Here is a 25,890-nt window from a genome sequence, read left to right as displayed (position 1 = left end):
TCCTGAGATTTTTAGTCTCCAGAAGTTTGAATCCTGTCAATACCGTATCTTTAGAAAAAGTGAAATTCCTAATTTGTAATTTGACTTCTGTGAAGATATCATTTTGCTGGCTTTCTACTCATCCTTTCTCCTTCTTTTCAGAGTTGGGAGGTACAATATTTTCCAGTGACTGGATTTGTGGTCATCCGATGATATACACCTCTACCCCGATATAACGCTATCCTCAGGAGCCAAAAATCTTACCGCGTTATAGATGAAACCATGTTATATTGAACTTGCTTTGATCCGCTGGAGTGCGCAGCCCTGCCCCCCCGGAATGCTGCTTTACCACGTTATATCTGAATTCGTGTTATATTGGATCGTGTTATATCGGGGTAGAGGTGTAGATATATTTTTCTGACACAAATTTTGTGAAGCAGTTAGAGAGCTGCTTCCCACTCATTAAGGAGGATACTGAGGCACTAGCAGTTGGTCAGAATAAAAGAGAGTTTCTGGTGTCTCCAAGGGCCAAAACACTTGCTGCACATATTGGAATCTGGAGTTCTGTAATGTATGAAGTCCATAGACAGGAGCTGAAATTAAGTAATTAAAGTGAGAGAAGTTGAAAGCAAAGATGAATACTGCAACAGAGATGGAATTACACAGTAGTATACCTAGGTAATATTGTGGAAATAGCAGTAGGTAGATTTGCAGACATGGGAGATGGTGGCAGGAGGAAGAGAATCCAAGGTCAGGTAAGTATCAAGTTTGAAGATAGGGCAGGTAAATAGAGATGTCTTAGTTGAAAAATGCCTGAAAAATCTCTTGTTGGAGAAGAGTAGCATGTCTGTTGTTGATATATGTGAAGGAAATTTAGATAAACGTAAAACGTTACCCCAAAGCCACGTGTTTACCCAGTCATGAACAGCAGAGATGGTAGATGGTGTCATTTTAAAATATTGAACAATATGTACAATAGATGATCATCAGAGAAAAAGTAGTAACCAAGTTCAAAGTTAGTGATGGCAATATGAAAATTGTCAACAAGAGAATCCTCCTTCCCAACACAACAATCTCAGAAGAGGATATCCACTCTATGATGTAAAGTTTTTGTTTCTGATGGATGCAAGTGAGCAAAGTGATCTCGCAAAATAGGCTGCCCCTGCCAGCATTCTGAAGTCTTTGAAGAAATACCCTTTGCAATGATGTGGAGTCTTTGAAGAAATACACCCCTAGCAATGGGATGTCTCTGAAGTGATGGAAATCATGCATTAATAATTACAGGAAGGTTTTCATTTAATTTAAAACGTATTCATTTAATAAGTATCTCATCTGGATCGGGGGATTTCTCAAAGGGTTGAGAATGAGATCTTTTTGTGATTTCTGTAAGTAACTGGGCAAAGCCTATGTGAATAATTGGGCTAAAATGGAAAATTTTAATATAATACTATGTATGGGCATTAAAATTATTAAAAAGACATAGAAATCAGATGCAGTACAAACACATTGCAGTACAAACACATGTAGTATGGTATCAGTGTAAAAGAACACATTCTTGAAGAACCAAGAATTTTTGTTGATATGTTGTTTACATTGAAAACTAGATGCGTTTCTTTCACTTGTGTGACATAAAAGCTTGTAATGATTGTCAGTGCTGGAGAAATCTTAAAATGTTCATTCATTTAAGGGCCCTGCAAAACCTGACCTTGAAACTTTAGGTGTAATATAAATGTCCAATCATTATCTTAAACACATTATTCTACATGAAATAGAAAGATGTATGCCTGGTTTCAGCATTTTGTTCCTAAAGTGTATTGTATATTACCCTGGATCCTAGTTTATCATACCTAGTGAAAATACCATACAGTGGTTTGAAAATCTAGAAACAGAACAATCTGCAGAAGAGACTGTTGGTATCTAATAGATCTCTCTAATCTATAATCAATTTTATTCTGCCACCCATCACTGTAATATCTGAGCATCTTCCACTTAAAATCAATAGCAAAGTCCTTAGTGGACTTCATGGAGTCTCTGGCACTTCTTCCTTTACGGGGTCAGAACTCTGCTTGCGGTAGGGGTTTTTTTCGGGGGTGGGGGGAGTAGGAGAGTTCTGGGACTAAAAGAGTTGTAGAAATTGTGAGTATCATTTATAGTGGAAAGAAGGAGGCTTGGCAAAGTTTCCCACAAAATGTCAGATTTTGGATTTGCCTGATCTCCTCACCCAGTAAAATTTGCATTAAGCCCATAATTTGTGTTTGACTTGTAGCTTATCTTTTAGAGAAATTTATCCAATCTTGATTTAAAGACTTGAAGTGATGGAGAAACCACCAGATCCCTTGGTAAGTTATTCCAAAGGTTAATTATCCTCACTGTTTAAAAAAAAAAATGAGCCGGTTTCGAGTCTGACCATGTCTGGCTTCAGCTTCCAACCATCTGATTATGCCTTTTTCTGCTAGATTAAAGATTTATCAAAACTATCAGAAATCTCTTTCCCACATAGATACTTGTAGACCATGATCAAGTCACTTCTTAACCTTCTCTTGGATAAACTAAATAGATTGAGATCCAAGTCTTATGATAAGGTATGTTTTCCAGATCTTGAATCATTCTTGTAGCTCTTTTTTGAACTCTTTCCAATTTGTAATTTTGTAAGTGTGGCCTCTGTTATTGTTCCTACATGTATGAGCTTTCATTTGTGTTTATTACAATGAGCCTACCTTACCAAGTAATCCAAGTTTGCCTGTACAGCTGACCTGTTTCCATCTTTTTTTACCGCTCCTCCAATTTTTGTGTTGTCCACACATTTTACCAATAACGATTTAATACTTCCAAATAATCAATAAAGATATTGAGTAGCACTCAGCCAAGAACACCACTAGATATACCCCATTTACAGTTACTTTTTGAGGTCTATCACTTACCCAGCATTTAAGCAATTTAATGTGGGGTACATTGATTTTTGTACGGTGCTAATTATTTTATCATGATGTCATGTGAGACTAAGAGCTTTTCTACACGGGGCAAAAGATTGCACTAACTAGTATGCACTACCCCTTGTGAACGCTCTTACTGCACACTAAAGATTTGTCTATATAGGGACACTCAAGAAAATCAATCCAAATTAACTAAAGGTGTACATTTAAAGTGGATTAGTTAAACCACATTAAATCCCTGTGCGGATGCTTTTATTCAGAATTAAAGTGGCCTTAATTTGATTTGTGTTCATTCACTTTAAAAGTTAATTTGGATTAACTTTCCTGAGTGTCCCTGTATAGAGAAGACCTAAGAGTGCCTCTGCCTTAATGAATTTTAGAAGTGCATTAAGCTAAATCACCTGATGGTACTTTCAGTGTGCAGTAAAGCTGCCAATATGGGGAGTGAATGCGAAGTAGTTAATGCACTTTAAATTTAAACCCTATGTTACTGCGCACTGACTTCTACATGTAGACAAGTACTAAGTCAAAATGCCTTACAGAAGTCTAAATATGTTATATCAACACAATTTCCTTTATCAGCCAAACTTGTGATCTCATCAAAAAATAGAAAGTTTGATGAGGCCTATTTTCCATAAAATCATGGTGATTTTAATTGTTATCTTCTTTTAATTTTTTAGTTATTATGTCCCAAATCAACCTTTGCATGATTTTACCTGGGATCAGTGTCAAGCTAACCAACTTATATACCTGGGTCATCCCTTTTACCCTTTTTATATATTGGTACTATATTAGTCTTTTACCAATGCTCCATGATATCTTTAAAAATCAAGAGAGCTCCCTCTTGACCAATCCTTTTTATACTCATGGGTACAAATTATCCAGTCCTGCAGATTTAAAAATGTGTAACTTCAATAGGTAACTAGTTATTGATGTAATAAAGTATTTAATTATCACTGTCAGATATGACTACATCAACGTGCTTCTTTACAAATACAGATCAGAAATATTTATTTAATACTTCTGCCTTTTCTACATCATGATTGACAACTTTGCTGTCTAGTATCAAACCTGTATCATCACTAGGATTTCATTTGTTCCTGATATTTAAATAATTCCTTCTTACTGTTCTTATCTTTACTGGCCACAGATTATTTCCATTGATATTTTTAGTGTTTGTTTTACTGGTTGTGACTATATTGTGTTTGCAAATAACAAATGAAATTGGTTATAATCACTTGCATCTAGGTAGCCATCAATTTTTAGATCAGTGATCAATTCATCTTTATCTGTCAGAATGAGGTCTAATATATAATTGCCCCAATTTGGGTGCAACACTTCTTGTGTTGGAAATTTACCTTAATTTTTAAGAACTTCACGATTGTTTTCCTAGTGGCAATATGAGATTTGTAAGACATCTGGGGGCAGAGCCTCATGGTTAGTGAATTGTCATTTTACCCTGAGGATCTGGCTCCTGGAGTGAAATCCTTGCCTCATGGAAGTCAATGACAAAACTCCTATTCATTTCAGTGGTGCCAGGATTTCACCTCCGATATTCTAATTCTCAGCCTGTCCTAGTCATATTGATTTGGGCAGAGGGTTTTGGTGCCAACTAAACTGAACGCATTTCATTCCTGATATGTAAAGGAGATCACTCTCTATACCACCTAAACTTCTGACACTAACTTTTATGGATATTAACAGAACATTTTGTAAAAACTTGTCTATTATCTTTTTGTGTCTTTTAGTATTTGAATCTTGTTGAACCACTCTACATTGTTACATTTAGAGCTCATTTTCTAAGACTATTTTACAGTTATCTTATTTTTTATTTGTTATTTATCCTTTTTTCCAGTAGTTTACAAATGCATTATTATACAGATGCAGCACATTTATGACATTACTTTGCAAAGTGTATCAATTTGTCAGATAAAGTTAAAAATTAGATACACTTTATTCATGTTAAAGTCACACCCTAGCTTATTTAAAGGCAGCTTTGACTTAGAGTTGCAAGCCTGAGGATATTGATTTGAATTATGCATGACTGTCTGGTGTGCAGTTCCATTAGCCTGCTGGATGGATAATGTAAACATGTTCTGAATTTTAAGTATAATATATGAGCAGCAGGTTAAAAATAGAGCTAATAAGAGAGTACATATCTGGAAAATGTGAATCTTGCGGAATAAAACTATACAAGGACGATCTCTCTAAAGGTATGTCTACACAGCATTTTGTAGGGAGCAGGAGGCAGCCTCCTAGCCCAGGTCAACAGACTCGAGTTAACTGGGCTTGTGCTAGCACTCTGAAAATGTTATATAGACAGCACTTCGAAGTTGTGTCTCAGGCTGGAGGCTTCAGAACCCAAGCTCTAGCCTGAGCCGCATCTTCAAAACTCTGTCTATACAGCTATTTTTAGAGCACTAGAATGAGGGCTTGTCTTCACTACCGGGGAGATCAATGCTGCTGCAATCAATGCAGTGGGTGTTGATTTAGCAGGTCTGGTGAAGACCCGCTAAATTGACAGCAGAGTGCTCTCCGGTACTCCAGCTCCCCAAGAACAGTAAGATAAGGCGACTGGATGCAGTGCAGTGAAGACACCAGGGTAAGATGACCTAAGCTACGTCAACTCCAGCTACATTATTCACATAGCTGGAGTACCAGCTACGTTATTCACGTAGCTGGAGTAGCGTAACTTAGGTCGACTTACCCCAGTAGTGAAGATAAGCCCTGAGCCACACTAGCCTGAGTCATCAACCTAGGCTGGGAGGCTCGCTCCAAAATGTTGTGTAGCTATACCCAAGAGTCTGACTTCAGGTGTAGTTTGTAATAACTGTTTTGTATTTTTGTAATTTATTTTTCTTTATTTGTTGCTGTTATTCAGCTGAAACAGTTACTACTTATGTGTAAGTCTACTACCTGAACGGGGGAAAGGTTACTCTTGTTTATCGTAACTGGTTTATTATTCAACACTAGAAAATAAAACTTGTAATAGAAAGATCAGAAAGAAGTATGTTACCCTTTTGCAGACAGAAGGCCAGATCCTGCTCTCACAGTGTGTAAATCAGGAGTATCTCCATTGACTTGAATGGAAATTCTCTCGATCCTTAAGGAATTGTTTAAAATTGATATTTGAATATACTCAAGATTGCTTTGGCTGCAGGTCCTGATACTTGCTGTTTTATTCAAGAAACGTATTTCAGTGGTTCCATTTGCCTCATTATACTTAATGATCAGTATGTTTTTCCACAGTAAACTCTTGTATTGTAAACATCCCTAACTTGACAGTAAAAGCATGACACAATCTGAAACTTTGTGTTGAAGGTCTCAGCATTGAGAACACAGTTTTTAGTACCATTTAAAATAAGTAATTTGGTAATTTTTGAGATACTATTGTGAAGAGAATTTTGTGTGTGTTCTTATAACTCAAATACATAGTTAAATTTTAAAAACTAAATTTTATAGGTGATTAGTCAAAAATGAGGAATACAATACTATATATGTTAAATATTTAAAGTCACTTTTCATAAAAACTTTTAAGTGTTCATGTCATTTTCATTGCACCTGAATAACCTGATAGGTGGAATGACTAACAATCCTTCAAAACAGTGATGTTCAGAATGAAAAAAATCTCTATGAAGACTCCTGAATTTCTTTGCTTTCATAGGTCCTGGTCTAATGGCTAATAAAAGTCGAAAGATTCCAAATTTTGTCTGAACTTAAAACCACCCACTAAAAATTACTTTAATATGTAGATGCCTACTTGTAGCTTCATACTTAAGATAGAATTGAGTTTTTCACTTAAGGTAAGTATTTAACTACTGTGTTATGTGTGGAGAATTCAGTGTATTTTCCCCAAAATTATAGTGGTTATTCTTTGAGTATAGCATGAATTGAATGAGAATTTACAAGTAAATCAGTTAATTTATTCTATCAATTAACATTAATTTTTGAAATGGATCATTTAAGAAGTTTAGCACTTGGTCATTTTACCCATTATTCTTGATAACTGAAAGTTTATCCTTCAACATTGATAGAAATTCCATGCTTGAATAATAAGAGTATAGCAGTAGGAATATACTGTGGACCACCTGACCAGGTTGGTGACAGTGATTGTGAAATGCTCAGGGAGATTAGAGAGGCTACAAAAAAAGAAAACCCAATAATAATGGATTTCAACTATCCCCATACATGTCACCTTAGGATGGTAGGCAGAGATGAAATTTCTAGACACCATTCATGACTGTTTCTTGGAGCAGCTAGTCCTGGAACCCACAAAGGGAGAGGCAGTTCTTGATTTAGTCCTTTGTGGCACACAGGATCTGGTCCAATAGGTGAATATAGCTGAACCGCTTGGTAATAGTGACCATAATGTAATTCAGTTTAACATCCTCACAGGGGGTAAAATACCAAAGGAACCCACCACAGTAGCATTTAACTTCAAAAAAGGACACTACACAAAAATAAGGAGGCTAGTTAACTGGAAATTAAACAGGAAAAGTCATGAGAGTGAAATGCCTGAAAACTGCATGGAAACTTTTTTAAAACATCACATTAGAAGCTGAAACTATATGAATACCCCACATGAAAAAAAATAAGAGGACCAAAAAAAAAAAAAAAATACCACCATGGCTAAACAACAGAATAAAAGAGGCATTTAGAAACAAAAAGACATCCTTTAAAAATTGGAAATCAAATCCTACTGAGAAAAATAGAAGGGAACATAAACTCTGGCAAGTCAAGGGTCAAAGTATAATTAGGCATGCCAAAAAAGAATTTGAAGAGCAACTATCAAAAGACACAAACTACCAGCAATTTTTTTTAAGTAGAAGCAGGAAGTTTGCTGAGCAATCAGTGGGACCACTGGACGATAGAGGTGCTAAAGAAGCACTCAAGGAAGGCAAGGCTGCTAGTGTGTATAATCAACTCTTCAAAAATATCACATGGTAGCATTCTCTTTAGGTTTCTTTTTGAGTGTTTATATATGAAATTTTAAAAAATAAAGAAATTCCCAGACAAAAATTCCCAGACATGGAGTTTATAGTTGAGTGTACAAACATTGAATGGATTTAGTGGTATCCCAAAGAAAGCATTATAAACTCAGGAAACTCAGAGTTAATTTTAAACTTAAATCCAAACACATTAAAGAATGAAAATACATATAGCATCCACACAACCTTAACTCTGACCTATAGTGACACTGGTGGGGGCAGGGGAAAGGAGATAACATTAAATATATCTTTAAAATTAGTTTCCTCCATGCTGGGGGCACAAACACTAATATGCATTAATCATAATTGTATGGTTTTTGTATAATGTCACCACAGAGCAGAGTTAAGATTCTTTGGGTACGCCTTCAAAGCTGGGGAGTTGAACTGGTAGGGCTGCATTCCCTGAAGTTGTTTAGCCTTTGAAAAGTATAATACTTTGAGAGGCTCTTAGGGAGTGCAGGACAAGGTGTCATTTGCTGTACTGTTTTAACATATTTAGCCATTGCTGCCTCCAGTGTAGCTTTTTTATTAAATCCAATCTTTTACCACTTAGTGCTCTCCAGCTCGGAGAGCCAGCTTGCACCTGGACATTGCATATACAATGAACTATTGTATGTAAACATTAGATCTAAATTCACTCTGTGTGCAGAAAAGCCCTATTTGGTGTATGTTCTCCTTGTTTATAATATTATTATAGTTCTTATTGTTAAATAAAAAAACACTGCAGTGACTGTGGCATCACATGTACTACTGCTCTGCCATCCCCCACAGCCTTCAACCAAAGCATGGGAGAAAAAACCTGGGAAGCTAATACAAATAATGAGTGTATGTATGTGAACTACAACTGGCTGACATTTTTCAGCTGAAAAAATTTCCCAATGAAATCTGCAGATTTTCACAATCAATTTTCACAGAAAAATTTCAATTTTGAAATAAAGATTTCAATTTTTGATAGGAAAATTCAAAGAAACATTTTGTTTCAGATCAACATGTTGAAACAAAACATTTCATTTTGATCAAAAATGTCAATTTTTTTCATTATGACACTTTAAAACACAATTTTAAAATTTTCTGTCCTGCATTTTTTTTTTATATTTTGACTTTTGTCCTGCTTCATGATGAAAACAAATGTCAAAATATCAGAATTTCTTGCTGGACAGAAGTTCTATTTGCCAAAGAGTTCTAATAGGAGAAAAAGAAGTGAAACTTTCTAAAACTCTATTTATCTGTGTGTTATGTGATAAAGTTGAAGTCTAAAATATTTACTTCCAGTGATTTTTACAAAATCTTTAGTTCCCCAGATTCATAAAGAGGGGAAGGCTCAGAGGGCCATCCTGAAGAGCAATTAGGCGGTAGTTATCCACTTTGAATATATGCCTTAAAGCTGTCACCCATTATTCTGCTTTGGGATGCCTGTTTCACAGTAGTGACCTCCCTTCCTTTTTGACTTTATAGTAGTTGTGTTTGCCACACTCATTGTCTGGGTACACCGCAAGAAGGACAGGAGACACTTGTTATGGATTTTAATCAGGCCGCAACTTTATTATATAGAACTTTATTATATAGAACGGGAGGGCGGGGGGAGAGAGGGGCTGGTTCCCTGCTGTACCAATCAGAGGAGTCCCCAACCCCTTCCCCCATTCTGTTCTTTTATCCAGTACCTCCTTTTAAGTCCTTTATCAGGCCATTTATCTGGTCACTGACTGCCTTCCCTATGGAGTACCTGCACTGAACATCCGCCCAACCTTACAAAATAAGTTGCGACATATGGTCTACCACTTTTTCTTCTCACCAGAAAAGGTCCTCCCTCACACCTGCTGTGGGGAAGACAAAAAAACCTCACTCCACCGAAGCCAATTCTGGTGGGGCGGGAAAAATTCCTTCCCAGACCCCCTTTAAAAGGAGCGACTAGCGTAATGCCCACAACAGGTCATAACCCAGCCTGCCATTCGCCTCCACTAGGGGAGGGAGGGTGGGTGCTGGCTTCCTCGCTGCGTGGAACAAAGAGACTTGCCCCACCCAGGTTTTGTACCTTTATGCCTTTCGGATCTCACATTCCGGGCGGGGAGCGGGGGGGGGGGTGAGTCATTGCTGCAAAGCTGACCACTGAGCACCCTTTTTACAGCAGTTTCTGACCTTCCCCCCTCCTCCCCACCATAAACCAGAGCTGTCCCTCCTGGGTAAGCCCAGACAAACTCTGCCCCACCTTAGTTGTGGCGCAGTCACTTTGCAGCCAACACCTTACCATAATCTTGAGCTCAACGGGTCAAAATTAGAGGTGATTCTGAATCAGCCTATAGTGAGTCCGAATGAGTGAAACTAATATTTTCTTGTGCTGCCCCTCCCCTCCACCCAAGTATGTTACATCAGCTTAGACTTGGTTAGCACCAGCATGTAATGTAACCTCTGCTTTTACATCACCTCTGAATTTGGTTGCCTGAGTGTGAGGGAGTCTAAATTGGTGTAACTAACATGAAGAGGGGTCAGAAGACAAGAGTGTAACAAGAAAATCAACTAACAGACCATCCATTATGTTAATATACAACTTTTTACACATTCTTCTGGCTCCTTGAAATGTAAATTACACCAATTTGGACACCTTGAACACATATACACATAGTAAGAGGATGTGAAGAGGTCTAAAGGTATTAATCTATGTTTTAAAGGAATCTAACTTACCTCACCTTATATATCATCTCTGAATTTGGCCCAATGAGTCTCCATTCCTGTGATGAGTTCTGAAACTTGCATCACATTATATTTCACAAGAAACATTGGGTATCACTTCAGAAACACTTAAACTCTCTGCACTCAAAATGAACAGCAAACCCAAAATTGTTTAAGGTCATTGATTTCCCACTGGACACCATTTATAACTCTATCTTGGAGTTCATCAGGTTAGTTTTAGTTTTGTATGTACAACATCGCTTTCACTTCAGTTCTCTTTAAAAACAGTAGTAGATTTAAAGTAGGAAATAACCTACTGGTATGTTTCATTAAAAATTTAAAGAATGATGTATTCTTATTTTTGAAAGCATGAGGAGTGCTACCAAGAGATTAGATATTCATCCTGTATAGATGCCTCAGATTCCTAGTGTGTCAGTTTTCTGATGTTTAATAAGACACAAAAAGCAGTTGTGAGAGAAAGCATGTCATTCGTATCCATGGTAACTCAGAGATACTTTGGAACTCAGAGGGATAGAGTAAGCCACAGTAATAGGTCTCATTATGAGGGCAAAATACATAAAAGGTTCAGGTATATGCTTTTAATTAGTTTCCCAAAATAGCTAGAAACAGAAAAGATGCAGTGAAACAATATAACTCTTAGAAATGGCAACATTTGAAATATAAAGATGTGCTTAGCTGATAGGCTTTTCTCTTACCATCTTAAGAGTACGCAGACTATGAATACTAATAGATTTGTTATGGTTTGTTAATCATGCTTAGGACATGAGAGAGCGTACTGATAAAAGGTAGTCTAAGTCTCATGACTACAAGTTTTAGAAGTTGCATATCAATGTTAATTCCCATAGCTATGATGCAGCTTCTTATGAATATCATATTTAAAGCTTTCCTTTGTGTTTTACAAATGTATTACTGGAAAGGTACATTTAATATGTGCCTCTATGCAGGAATAATACAAGAGATATGGTTGAAAAATGCAGATCAGCCTAAGGTTAAAAATCCATATTTTTAGATTAATATGACTTTAATTTCTTTTTTTAAAAGGGTGCATGTCGCAATGATGAATAGAAAATGTCATTGGAAATTTGAATGTATGGGTTAGAATTGGTTCCAGGAAAAACAAAATAGAAAGGGTAAAGAAGTGTAAGATATGATATACTTCAATAATAATTTAATTTTTTTTAATAAAGTAAATTCTTTAAAGTTTTCTGTTTGAATTACATTGTTTGTAAAGAATTCATCTTGTATTGCAGTGCAATTCATCACATTATTTCTTCTCTGTTGCTATAGAAACTAATTCTGGTGCAGCTGTGATCACTTATCAGCATTCTAACATTTCAGTACTTATTTCTTATTTTAAGTTATTAAATTGCTTCATCTGATTTTGAGTTAAGCTACACATTTCAATATTGGTGAATTGCTGACTGGTCAAAATGTTAATGCGAGGTTGTTGGTTGGGGTTTTTTTTTTGTTTTTTTTTGCATTCATCTCTTTCTGTAGCCTAAGCTACCATACTTATTGTAGAAATTTGAATTACAAGAAAATTAAGGCTTTTTTATTTGCTGAATTATAAATTGCTATCCAATATCAGCATGGTGTAATAGTTATTACTTCATAAATCTAATCTTAGTTATACTTGATGTTAATACTTCATAGACCCTAAATTGTTCTTAATACTGAGTTTTATTTATGAAGCGCTTGGCTACATGGTGACTTATAGTTATACTAAGTATAAAACTACAGAGTTATTAAATTTGTTATCTGAAATCCATGTCTTTTATTAATTTTGACAAAGGACCAATTCTCAGTGATATTCTGTTCAGTCTGAAACTAGTTCACAGCAACAATTGTTGTAGTAGCGCTTGACCTTGTAAAAATCCTGGGTTATATCATAGATATTAATGAAGTAGGTGAGTCTTTTTTAGTCCCTGTTTTTTTTTCATATGACAGAACTACCAATATGTATGATTTGTAGAATATAGCATGGCTGGTAGATTCAGATGAGGTTCAGGAGTAGAAGAGAACTACTGCAGATCAGAAATGAGCTGCATAATTAACTGCACGGAGAGCTGAACTATCTCAAGTGTTTTTAAACACTTGCTGTACAGACATTTTGAGATAATGTGAGCCCTGTACTGGATTACACAATATATAATATGTAATGTTGGTTTTGTAAACCATTGGATAAGGTAGTTAGGCTCACTTTACACTGAGATTTGCAACAGTAGTACTCTTCTAATATAAACCAGTGTTAATATAATTCTGGCTAATATGATTTGAAGACTCATCTACACAGCCAAATAGTATTGGTAGAACATGGATAGGCCTGGTCTGCATAGATTGAACCAAAATGATGTTATGCTGCTAGACTTGCAGCAAAGTACTGAAATGTTTTAGTGGTATTTCTCCAGATAATTATTTAGCTTTTGAATGGGTGTACATTAATTTCATGTAGAGTGCAATAAGCCATTTTCAATTTTGAAATTATCATAGAAATATTTTGCAACTGTAGCTGTCAGACTTTGATTACTAATTACCTGCTTGTGCACCACCTTCAAATCTCTTATTTAACAAACAGTACCAAACAGTAATTTCAAATTAGGTCTATAACATCTTGCTAATTTAGGATGCTCCTTCAGAGAAATCTTTTTATGTGCATGTATACATTTAGTCTGTCACACAGCCTGATAAGTAAATACATCATCACCTCTTGACTACTATACTCACCAACTCTTATTTTTGTGAGTTAAACTACATATGAGTTAAATAGATGGCAAGTGAAAAGGCTGTAGTGTGACCCCTGATTATCAAGGGCATTCCTGTTTCACTGAATTTCCTATGATATGAACAAGGCTGAGGTAGCATTCTTGTAACATTTGTAAACACCACATTGTCTTATCTTTAGCTCCCCCACCTCTCCCATGTTCTCACCAACCCAACATGCATATAGCCTTGCACCCTGGTGGCAGCCGCAGCAGTTTAGTGTACTTGTCTTCACTATGCAGACTCAATTTCATCCACTCTTTTCAAGGTTCAGGTTATCACCTGCTTCTGAAGTATGTGGGGAACACTGGAACATAGGATTTACCAGTGGTCCATCTAGTCAAACATTCTGTCTCTGACGGTGGCAAGTATCAGATAAATCAGAGGAAAGTGCAAGAAATCTGTTTATGAGAAGATACAGGAAGGAGATTGGGTATTCTCCCTTTCTCTATCTGCTGCTTTCTCTCACCAGAAAAAAGCTCAAAGCAGGAGAACACATTTTTGGAACCAGGTTAAGGCCATTTTGGAGAAAGCAAAGTAGACTAATGCCACCTTCAACATGTTGTCCTTTCCCACTTTCCCACTCTTTTTAGGTTAATGGGAAGGAAAGGTTCTATCTTTGATGCCAAGGTATGTGTTTACCTTTGGATTTAAAGGTGTCTGCTGCCCATTTCTCTCTCTGGACACTTGACATCAACAGTGGTCCCAAAAGCCATGGATTCCTAAGCCCCCTAAGGAATTAATATTTGTAAAGATTTTGAAGGGCTCTGAAGCTTATAACTAGTCTGCCATAGTTATTAGCCTACCATGAACACCCTGTTAGAAGGAGACCAGGAGAGTTTTACTCTGACCTCTGACATGTGGGTCCTGGCAATTGGTCAGTGAGGCTACAAGATCTGGTTTATAAAACAGAACCCAGCCCTTCACTTTGCTTTTCTCAGGAATGCTTTCAGGCCCCTTTTTATGAAGAGATGTTTCAGGAAATTAATTTCCTCTTGGTAAAGAAAGCTATCGAGCCTGTGCCACCAGGTGAAAGAGTTAAAAGGTTTTATTTCAAGTACTTCCTGATACCTTAGCAGGCAAGAGAGTTCAAACCCATCTGGAATCTCAGGGAGCTAAATGCATATTTTGTCAAAGAAAAATTCCAGATGATAAGTCTGAGAGCCATCCTGCTTCTTCTAGTGGAAGGCAACTAGCTGTGCTCTCTAGATTTTGCTGACACCCATAAGAAGTAACTCAGATTTCGGTTATCTTTTCATCAGTGTTGGTATCAATTATTTTCACAATATGATTGGCAGTAGTCATAGCATACATGCACCTGTATGTGAGTGGTTCCAAACTTTCCTAGATTGGAGGCGCCACCTGTGGCAGATCTGGGTGGCCTGCATCCCTGTGTGTCATTGATGCACCACATCTTGTTTCTGTCCTTTTTCTGTATCTTTTTCTTTTTTCTTTGCTATATGTATATGTAATTTTCCATTTTTTTAAAATTCTGATTCATACCTCTTTCTTCTTTCTCCCAGTTTGCACCTTCCTTCCTCTGCCTCTCTGTGAATTCTCGAGTACTCATTTCTTTCTCAAAATTCTCTCCCACTTCTCAGTCTCTCTTCTCCCAGTCACCTTCCTTTCTGGCAGGTTCTCCACCTTCTCTTCCAAATCACTCAGCATACTTCTCTCTCTTCCCCTTTCCTTTTGTCTCTTCCAGTCCCTCCCTCTTTCTTTCCCCCTAATCTGCTCCCTTGGTTTCAGTGTATATTTTTTCTTTCCCTCTCCTTCAGTGCATAGCCGACAACTTGGGAAATTCTGCTGCAGCAAATCTCTTAAAGTAGCTAGGAACCTAGAGCGCCACAGGCCCCCATGGATACACAGTTCTATGGACATTCTTGTGAATTTGAGATTATTTGGTTTTAGAAAGGCATGAGATAAAAAGCAGAGAAAAATTCCCTGGAGGGCTACCCTCAAGAAGAATGGTCCAGTGGTTAGGGTGCTATCCTGAGTTTGGAAAACTGTGTTCAATTCCCTACTCCACCACAGACTTCCTGTGTGACCTTGGGTAAGTCACTTCTGCCATGTCTACACTAGCAAGCTTACAGTGGCACAGTTGTACCAATGCAGCTGTGCCGCTGTAAAATCACTCATGTAGCCACCTTATGCCGACGAGAGAGCTCTCCCACCAACATAATTAAACCACCCCCAACAAGAGGTGGTAGCTATGTCAGCAGGAGAGCATCTCCTGCTGACATAGTGCTGTCCACACTGGCACTTCTTTTGGTGTAATTTATGTCATGTAGGTGTTTTTTCACACCCCGAGTGACATAAGTGATACTGACAAAAGTGCTAGCCTTAGTGCCTCAGTTCCCTGTCTGTAAAATGGGAGTAATTGGGGTGGTGTGGAGATAGATATGTTAAAGACTGTGAGGTGCTCAGATACTGTGGAAACGGGGACTATATAAGTACCTTAGTAGACAGCTAGAAATCCTAACTTTTGCCCTATCACTCTAGGGCTATTGAATGACGGGAACATATGACCACTCCAGCCACACCCCTACTCTCCTTAGGTGCATGTTTATTTGCCTCCTGTCTTGCCAAAGACTGCCCCCTTCACCTGGAGCTTCTGTGTGTGGCATTGAAGCCCCCACCTCGGAAGGGGAATATTAGGGGCTTAGAACTGTTTTACAGTCGCTTTGCTCCAGTCTGTCTGGTGCAAAGGAATCTCAAGGCAATGATGAATGGGGCCTAATATATGTAGAACTTCACATTGCCATTTTGAGAGTTACTTTTCAGAATACAACTACAGGAGTTAGCAGCCATGGTAACAGTCTTAAATGCATAAACTGGAGTTGTTCCCAAGAAACTATAAAAAGGGAAATTATATCTTAAACTGTAACAACAGCTCTTCTTAAAGACAACACTTACATGCCTTGTTAAATTGAAGATATGGAAAATCAACTAAAATGTAAGAATAGTGGAATTCTCGGAATCAAGGAAAGTGTGGCTATTTGAACTGCTGACTGGATTGTATTTATTATATATTAATATTCTTATTAATGTAACAATTACTGAAAAATAAGTTTAACTCTTCTGTGACATCTGGAAAAGATTTTTATCCTGATAATGTTTGTCAAGTTGCATGTTAACATTTCTGAAACAAGCTCCACATTTTAAAATGTTTCAGAACCATGTTATATACATTAATTGTCATATCTGCTTTTCCTTGTCTTTGAGACCAAGTTTTGGAGCAAATACAGTGACAAAAAATGGGCATTGCTATATAGCTCATTCATGGGTTTCTAGACTATGCTGGAGTAATCAGTAGAGAAAGTACCGTTTTGCATTGCTGAAGTAAGATTTTGGACCCATAGATAGCCTTTTCACATTTCCAGCACTTTATCCAGTTAAATTAAGCCTCATGTTATATGGCACAAAGTCTATATTTTGGGACTTTGACTGCCAGAGAACTGTTGGATGAAAAACTTGCTTGCTTTAAGGGAAGAGCAAATTACCTCTTGTGTGGATATGAAGATTTCTCTAAGAATTCTGTCTTTCTAGAATTCTAAACACTTTAAAAAAATTTCATTGAAGTCTTTCTCTAATAAGAAATTACATGCAATTTAAAATAAATTATAAATAATATCTCCATCAACATTGACCTAAACATTTGCTTTATTTCATTCCTGTTCCAGTCTGTTACCAAATTATTGATTTATGTATATCTCACCTGATTTATCAAAGGATATTGCATTCCAGGTATGAATAGGAAAGGGAGAGAGAGGTCAGTCTTGAGATAGATATCTCTATGTAGGGACACACATCAATAATTTCGGCAACATACAGCAATGTTACATATGTGGTACTAAAATAAGACACACCAAAACCCTGATGTTGCAGACATACACGCAAATTTGGCTTTATGCACTGAAGTCATTGGAACTACTCAGAGTGTGCAAAGTTAAACATGTGAATAAGTCTTTGCTTAACTTCAAGTCCCTGTTCCAAAGCATGGGGTACTAAACCATTGAAAAGAAAAGGCTAGAATTTTTTAACATGGGCAAAACAACATATTTCCCCCCCCCCCCCCCAACTTCATTCTTAGAAATAGCTAAACTCTTTTCCAAAATTTTGGCTGAATTTCACTTGTTTTTGGCTGAAATTTGCCAGATGCAATTCAGGCAAAGGTAAGCACCCAGTATGGAAAATTTTAGACAAATAGTAAAAATTTGGCAAAACTATAAACAACTGAAAACAGGATCATATAATGGGGGAATGTTGGGCAATGTTATTCATAGGCAGTGCAACCAGTACCACCAATAATTCTGTACTTACTCTGTTTGTACTCTAGAAACTGAGTGGCTTTATTGGCCATCATGAATGTTTTGTGCCAATTTGTGTATATCTTTGATTTGCCCATTTTTTGTTTCAAAAACAAAACTCTCTCTCTCAAATTAGTATCTAGAAACTTTGCTAAATTGAAAACACAGTTTAGTAGTAGAACAAAGATTCAACCCAAGGAATACATACTAATTAGTCAACTTAGTACACAATTCTGGAAAGTAATATGTGCAAATAGTTAACGTTATTGACGCTGTGCACAACCCTAGTTAAAAAGGTGAAACCAGAGTCTAGCTTGTATCCACTGAAGAAGAGAATACAAAACAAGAAGTAGTACTGCATAAGGCAACACTACCTGAAGAACTGTATACAGTACAGGTTACTATCCCTAAGGATGTATATTATTGATAAGAGTACAGTGTAAGACTACTATTATCGTTACAAGGAAAGGTTTTAGAGATTTGTGCATAATCTCACTTAATAAGAGGAGATTTTGAGCTCTTGTAGCAGAAACTTTAAAACACTTGAGAGAATTTGCTAAAATTGATCAATATAAATGGTTATACTAATAACTAATAAGCTTAGATATTTAAATAAGTACATCCAAGAAGTATTTGGGTAGACTTTTGACAATATAAAGCACTGTACAGGATAATTGTTAAATATTATTTAAGAAACTAAGAATAAAATGGGAACTCAAGCATTGCATACACAAGTTAATAAAAACAGAGTAAGTTGTCAGGGAATACTATTCAAGTAGAAGGCAGATGAGTTCAAGACATACCAAGATTCATTTCTGATGAAGGGAGGGATGGAGACAGATGGTGAGAAACAGGACAATGATAAATGTAATTTTTAAAATAAGGAGTAGATACCAGATAGCCATTCTTAGTTCCTTCATTTTTATAATATACTTCTATTTTTAGTCCATTTTGGCACTCAGAAGCTTGGAATCACTTCACTAATTCAGCACTGATCATTGTTTATCCCTTACACAAGGGATGCATTTCTGGTCAAGCTAATGGAATAGTTTTCAGGTCAAAAACAGTTGCAGCAGAATAATAAGCAGCAGTTGCAGCAGAAGTTAACAGAAAAGTACAGTAGACTCTGCAGGCTTCCACGTTTTGTCAGCAAACCAAAACAAACTACAGTTTTATTGGCTCACAATGTAAACAAACAAAAGCTAAATGGAATTTACTATACCAGCAACAATAGTCTCAGTTGTGGGAGTTTTTACTTCTCCTGAGAGAAAATTTGGAAGTAGCTCTAAAGAATGTACATAAATGACATTTAACATTTCTAGGGAATCTAATATTCTATCAGATAAAAATTATACTCTAATCATTTGTATTAATACTAATAAAAAGTAATTGTGTTAACATATGACAATCAATATTGAATATATTCATCTATGATTAATAAAACTATTCTTGGAATGTAATGAAAATGCAGTGTATTGATATAAGATTCAACCCTGAAAAGGAAGTGAATGCCAACATTTCCACAGGCAGAGGATCAAGCCCATAATGAGTATGAACATAAGATGTTTTAAATACTTGGGAGCAAAGAAAAAGTGCCATTAACAAAATAATTCATGTATGCTGGTACAGCATGTATAGTAGATTAAATACTGGTTCTGTCAATTCCAGCTTACTTTAAGAACCTCTAAATTTGAAAAGAAATCAGAGATTACTGTATTGTGAATAAAAACCAAAATATATGGCATTTGGAAAAAGAAGATTGTTAAAAAGGGGCTGCCTCCCAATGTACAGATACATTCCATGTTGACCTTAGATTCCCCACATTTTGGTAGGCGAATCACATGTACATAATTTCCTTTGTAAAAATTAAAATGCCAAGAAATCTGCTTCCTTATAAAATAACATTTTTTTCACACACACACATAATCTTTTCATTTTAAAGGGAAGATAAACCCTTCATTCAATATTACATATTTATATTTTGTCCTCTCCTTATGATGTAGGGTTATTCAGTCAGTTGAACTTTTCTCCCATCCAAAATATTAAAATGTGAAAATTACATTTGGACTGTCTGAGCTGCATACCAGAAACAGCTAAGGGTGCTTAATCATTCAGAATAAAAAAAAATATTTCTTTAATTTTTAAACATGTATTTCATTTTATGTTTTATTAAAATTGTCTTAACATTTGCATAGAACCCCCCGAAGGATTAAAACTTGAAATTTACATTAGATTAAAAAATGAAGTATGAAAAATACTGTATGTAGCAAAATTGCAGAGGAATGAAAGATGCCACCGAGAGTAAAGATATTCATGGAAACTACAAAACATGACTTGCAAAAATTCTGGATTAATGTAAAGTTCGTCGTTTTAAAGAAACTCAGAACCAGGTTCGTTATGAAGTTTTCAGTAAAGTGTGTCTACCACAATATTGTGAATATTTAAAGAAAAAATGTACAAGAGATGTTCAAAGCTAACTTACAAAAGTGTGTTTTGGTTGTTGTTTATATGTCTAGGGAATTACAACCACAGGAATAAGGATGTAGTTTCCAGATGCTAATGAGAGACTCATTCTTGGAAGTGGACTGGAAAAATTAAATAAAAGAATGATAGGATTGTGGAGATGATGACCATTTGGGGGAAATAGTTGAAGATCCTACATTTGCAAACACAGAGAAAGGAGCTTTACCAATAGCAGGATACTTTTGTTGGGACTAAAGTGGAAGGTAATGGACCAGAATAAAGTGGAAAAAATTAACAAAATTGGGGGTGAAGTATTTTATAAACTACAAAAAATGTGAGGAAAAAAAGCATTCTATTCAGCAAGCTGTTGAAACCTTAAAGCATGATTCTACTCTGAAAAATATCTGTGAAAATGTTCACATAGTTCACATAATTATAAATGGTATGTTTATAGTAATATTCAGCCTGGCATAGGTTGTTTCTTTGGGGACTTATGGAAATCCCATTGAAGCAGGGGAAGACTTCTGTTGACTTCAGTGGGCTTTGAATCAAGCCCAGAGAGGGGCACTCTTGAAAATAGACTAACATCCATCTTTTGATGGACAGAGTTTAAAGAAAATCTTTACTTCTGACTTCAGTCCACTAATGGCCATTTACTCAGGGCACGTCTTCACTACCCGCCGGATCGGCGGGTAGCAATCGATCTATTGGGGATCGACTTATCGCGTCTAGTGAAGACGCGATAAAATCGATCTCCGATGGCTCTGCCGTCGACTCCGGAAATCCACCGCGGCAAGAGGCGGAAGCGGAGTCGACGGCGGCGTGGCAGCGGTCGACTCGCCGCCGTCCTCACAGCCAGGTAAGTCGACCTAAAATACGCAACTTCAGCTACATTATTCACGTAGCTGAAGTTGCGTATCTTAGGTCGACCCCCCCCCCCCCGCGTAGTGTAGACCTAGCCTCAGTGTGACTGCTGATTGTACCAGCAGTCCATCATCTGCTTGTGTTCATAGATTCTTACCCATAGTTCTTAACATGCCCAATCAATAGAATCTCTCAGAAAGGGCCGACGTATATAAATATAGTTTTTTAATTTTAAACTTTGATCTATACACAGGTTGATCAAATAAATATTATTTGTTGGTTATATAATTTTGGTTTTTACTAGTTAAATTCTTAGGGAAAATGCCCAACTTCTTATTTTGAGCTTTGATCGATTCTATGTGATTTCACTGGTCTCTGATGTCCATCAACAATTAGATTGTCTCTTCACAGAGTTCCTGCTGATAATACTTTAGTGCATGCAATAATACATAAACGACAATAGCCATTTATAAACCATCATTTGCCAAATTAGCACATAATGGTATCTGTGCTACCACAGTATCCCTTATAGTTAGGGTGGGGGAGATCCATGGTAACTGTGGTAGCAGTTGGCAAGTGTTAATTTTTAATGGCTTCTGCTATATTTGAACTCCTTCTCTGAAATGGTCTTCTAACATCCCTATTTCTGTGTGACCTGCATTGTCTGAGGAAAGTACCCATATTATTTCATTTCAGTGACTGCTGAAGTGTTATTTGGAATACAAATATATGTAGGATTGGAAAGGCATATATTGGCAATGCTTCTATGCTACTGGTTTGTAAAGGAGGGGCTTCTTGCAATAGAAAAATGCAGGACCAAATTAATCTCTGGTGTAACTCCATTGAATTCAATGGAATTCCATCCAGAATGTACTAGGCCAACAATGCTGGGCAGTTACTAATCCATACTTCTGTTTGCTTGACTCTGAACTTTGGGGCAAGAGTTTAAACAAATTGAGAACAGGCACAATTGATCAGAAAGAATTTAGGCATCCGTGAGATAATGGGCCTGATTTTCAGAAGTGTTGGATTACTTGCTGTTCCAACTCAAGTCAGGGGAGTAGCAGTTGCTCAGTATATAAGGAAATTCTGTCCTCTCTGATTAAGAGTTGGACAAGGGGTATGGATATGTATTCTGCAGCTCTGATCATTTACATCTGTGTGGGCACATAGGGGAAATAAAATTTAACCTGAAGAAAGGTGTATCTAATATTAGATGATTCTTAATACAAAAAGGTCCACTGTTACTATTTTAAAAAAAAAATACTTTACCTCGAAAACCATTTTCAGTCTAATTCCTTTAAAAACTTTGTTACCTCTTTATGTTGAGTTAAGGGCTTTTTTGATTCTGAAATGGTTTGTGCCTGTTTACACTGATTATACAAATGTGTACTTAGATCCTTAATATCGGCATTCAAAACCTGTTTTTAATAGTTTACATTGTAGTTCTCTTTGGTAAGTAAGCTTTCAAAAATAAATAGTTAAAAACTTGCATTTATGTTTCTGCTTTTCTGACATTTATGAATCACTCTAGCTGCTTAAAAGGAATTTTCTTCTCTTCACTTTTACTCCACCTACATTAAGAGCACCTTTTCTGTCACACAGCCTTATGCAGTTTTCCCATAGGGACATATGAGAGAGTTCATCAAAGTGGGGGGGAAAATGAATCACATAGTCATTTTATTTACTCATTTAAGACAATTATGGTGCTTATAGCTATCCGGACACACTTTAGTTTCTCTAAGTTGTGCACAAATTACTGAAAAAAATTGTCATTGTAGATTGCAACTTTTAAAAAAAATAAAAAATTGAGGCATAGCTGTATGGTGGTAGTTGTCTCATTTAATGTTGTTTGTGGGCATTTTGCCACTTTGAGCAGAAACTGTTGCTTTAGATTTGAAATAACATTAGTGACATTGTCCGACTATACCGAAAGAAGGAGACACTTGATATGGTTTTAATCAGGACGCAACTTTATTATTAGATGTCTGGGACTACCCAGCAGATAAAAGTATACAATGTAGGTAACCCTGTAATTACCCAGGGGGCTTCCACCAGCTACCCCTCTTTTTCCATCCAGGTCCCTCCAGCAAATCCATTGCCATCCACCCTCCCTCATAGGAGGGGTAAGGTGGGCTATCAGAAAGGGGGGGATTGGCTCCCTGCCGTTCCAACCATAGGAGCCCCAAACTCCACACCGTTCTGTTCCTTTAACCAGCACCTCCTTTTTAAGTCCTTTACCAGGCCATTTATCTGGTCACTGGATACCTTCCCTCTGGAGTACCTGCACTGGACATCCACCCCACACTTACAAAATAAATTGTAGCCTGCCACCTTCTGTGACCACCATAATAGGTCTTCCCTGCCACCCTCTGTGGGGAAGGCAAAAAAACCCAACCCCACTCCACTGAAGCCAATATGGTGGTGCGGGAAAAATTCCTTCCCAGCCCCCCTAAAAAGGAGCGACTAGCGCAATGCCCACAGCAGGTTCAAACCCCACCTGATAATCACACCTCAAGGGGAGAGACGGTTGGTGATACCTTGCCTGCTGCATGGAGAAAGGGGTTTCCAACACCAGGGCTTACACCTTTAAAGCCTTTCGCCTTACATTCCCAGGGGGTGAGTCAGTGCTGCAAATCTGACCACCACCTACCTTTTTGCAGCAGTTTGACCTTGTTCATAACTTTGCCCTTACCATCAGCTGAATGAAAACTGATGTTATGTATCAGCCAGCTCGTCAACAACCTTACCAAGACTCATCAATAAGCCTGGAAGCCCTGCATCTTGGCAGGGGGTTAGACTAGATGATGCTTGCTGTCCCTTCTAACCCTATAGTTCTATGATTCTATGGTACATATTTTACCTGTGTCTTTGGAATTTCTGTTGCTTCTGCTAACACAGACCATATTTTATTTTCCCATCTGCAGTTTACTTTGTAGTGCCAAGTAGTAAAGCAATAAGCTAAAATTTGAAATGAGTGCATAAAGTCAGGCTTCTACATCTGTATTCTGGCACCTTGATTTTCCATGGTGCTGAGTAGACACAGATCTATCCGTCCAGCTGGTGTCAGTGGAAGCTGAAGATGTTCAGCCCCTTGGAAAATCAAGTCACTTTGGGGATTGATCTAAAGCTCACTAAAGTCAGTGGACTGGGAATGGCTGAGCCATTACAAACATTGAATCTATCTCCCCTTGTAAGTATTTTCACACTTGCTTCTTATCAAACTGTCTGTACTGAGCTATCTTGATTATCACTTCAAAAGTTTTTTTCTCTTACTTAATTGGCCTCTCAGAGTTGGTAAGACAACTCCCACCTGTTCATGCTCTCTGTATGTGTGTATATATATCTCCTCAATATATGTTCCACTCTATATGCATCCGAAGAAGTGGGTTGTAGCCCACGAAAGCTTATGCTCTAATAAATTTGTTAGTCTCTAAGGTGCCACAAGTACTCCTGTTCTTTTTAAAGTCAGTAGTAGTCTTTCCAATGGCTTCAGTGAGTAGGCACCAGTCTCTAACTTCCAGGTACCCAAATTTTGAGCCCTTTGATTTTAATAACTAACAGAGGATATGATGCTGAGAAGCCATTAAGTTTAAGTTCAGTGGGTGAAATTCACCTATGAGAAGGGGCATGTTGCTAGTCTTTTGCATTACTTAAACTCTGTGTAAAGGCTGAACAGGTAGTCCACTGACTGAGCACCTGCTCAGGGGTGCCAGTGCGGTCCCTACAAGCCATGGAAAAAAGGCCTTTGTGCCAGCCCTACATAAGATGATGTACTAAGCCACACTGCCAGTAGGCAAGGAGAGAGGCTGCAGATCTTCATTTACATGGATCCATTGTCCCTGATACTTCACACAACTGACATGGAGGAGTTGTAGTCACTATTTCAGCCTGTTGGAATAGCAGCCACATAGGAGCTACTCAGCAATCTTCCACTGTGGGCTGGGAGTGGATTTCATTTGCCCAACTGCTTCATGCTCCCAAAACTCTGACTTAGTGAATTGCACCCAATAGAGTTGGAGGGGCCTAGCACATCTCACAATCAGGGCCAGAGTTTTTATATTGTGTAAAATATTTTTGTCATGCATATACAATTCATGTATTCAAGTAATTTGCTTTTTTCCCTATACATTGTCTCTAAAAGAGATAGATGAGTTATTTGTTTATTAACATAGTGTGTTTTCAGGAGTATCCTATTTAATTTGAAACATCAAGAAATTGAAGGTAATTGTAGGGTTTAAATGTTGTGTCCAGATGTTTGAATTCAGTCATTTTCCAAAGCAGTTAATAACCAAATGCTACATGTATTTTCAGTTCAGAAAGTGTATAAGTAAAGAGCTATCACTTATTCACAGCAAACTGTATTCAAAGAATGAGAAGAACACCTCCACTGGATGAACTGCAGCCTCCACCATATCAGGATGATAGTGGTTCTCCTCACCTCTCTTGTACACCCTCTGAAGTTGATGACAGTAAATGTGAATTTTCCCACTGTAGCAACAGTCCAAGATGTTCATACAAGTGCCCAAGTGAAGGAAGCACTGGACATGAAATAGAAAGCTTCCATAACAAAGGATATGAAGAGGATGTACCCAGTGATAGTACTGCTGTCCTTAGCCCAGAGGTAAATGAAATACAGTCTAGCACTACACTTGTAGGCATCTTGGATGTAACACAATAGTATATTAACTTCTCTTGTAGATCTTGTAAATATCTTGATTTTAATTTACATCTTACAGAGACTGTGTACATTAACTTCAAAGGTCTGTTATAAAGAAGAAAAATGTATATTGCCAAATAATATAGCAATAAGATTTTAACTTGCTCTGTATAATGACCTCAATGACACTTCATTTTAAAACAACCCCCCAGCAGGAATAGTTTATTTTTTAAACCAGTAAAAGC

General features: G+C 37.2%; 1 protein-coding gene across 4 annotated transcripts in view; it reads left to right on the top strand.

Moving 5' to 3' along the window:
- SYT14 (synaptotagmin 14) overlaps positions 1-25,890 on the top strand; it is a 118,415-nt gene that overhangs the window by 41,742 nt on the left and 50,783 nt on the right. For all 4 annotated transcript variants that reach the window (XM_065400833.1, XM_065400834.1, XM_065400832.1 and 1 more), the window contains one exon: positions 25,341-25,609. In XM_065400833.1, the coding sequence (XP_065256905.1) occupies positions 25,341-25,609 (269 nt within the window). The remainder of the gene's footprint in view (positions 1-25,340; positions 25,610-25,890) is intronic.

Source organism: Emys orbicularis, chromosome 3, assembly GCF_028017835.1.
Source record: "Emys orbicularis isolate rEmyOrb1 chromosome 3, rEmyOrb1.hap1, whole genome shotgun sequence".
NCBI lineage: Eukaryota > Metazoa > Chordata > Testudines > Emydidae > Emys > Emys orbicularis.
The sequence above is the reverse complement of the archived record's forward strand: the minus strand, read 5'-3'. Positions and strand labels throughout refer to the sequence as shown.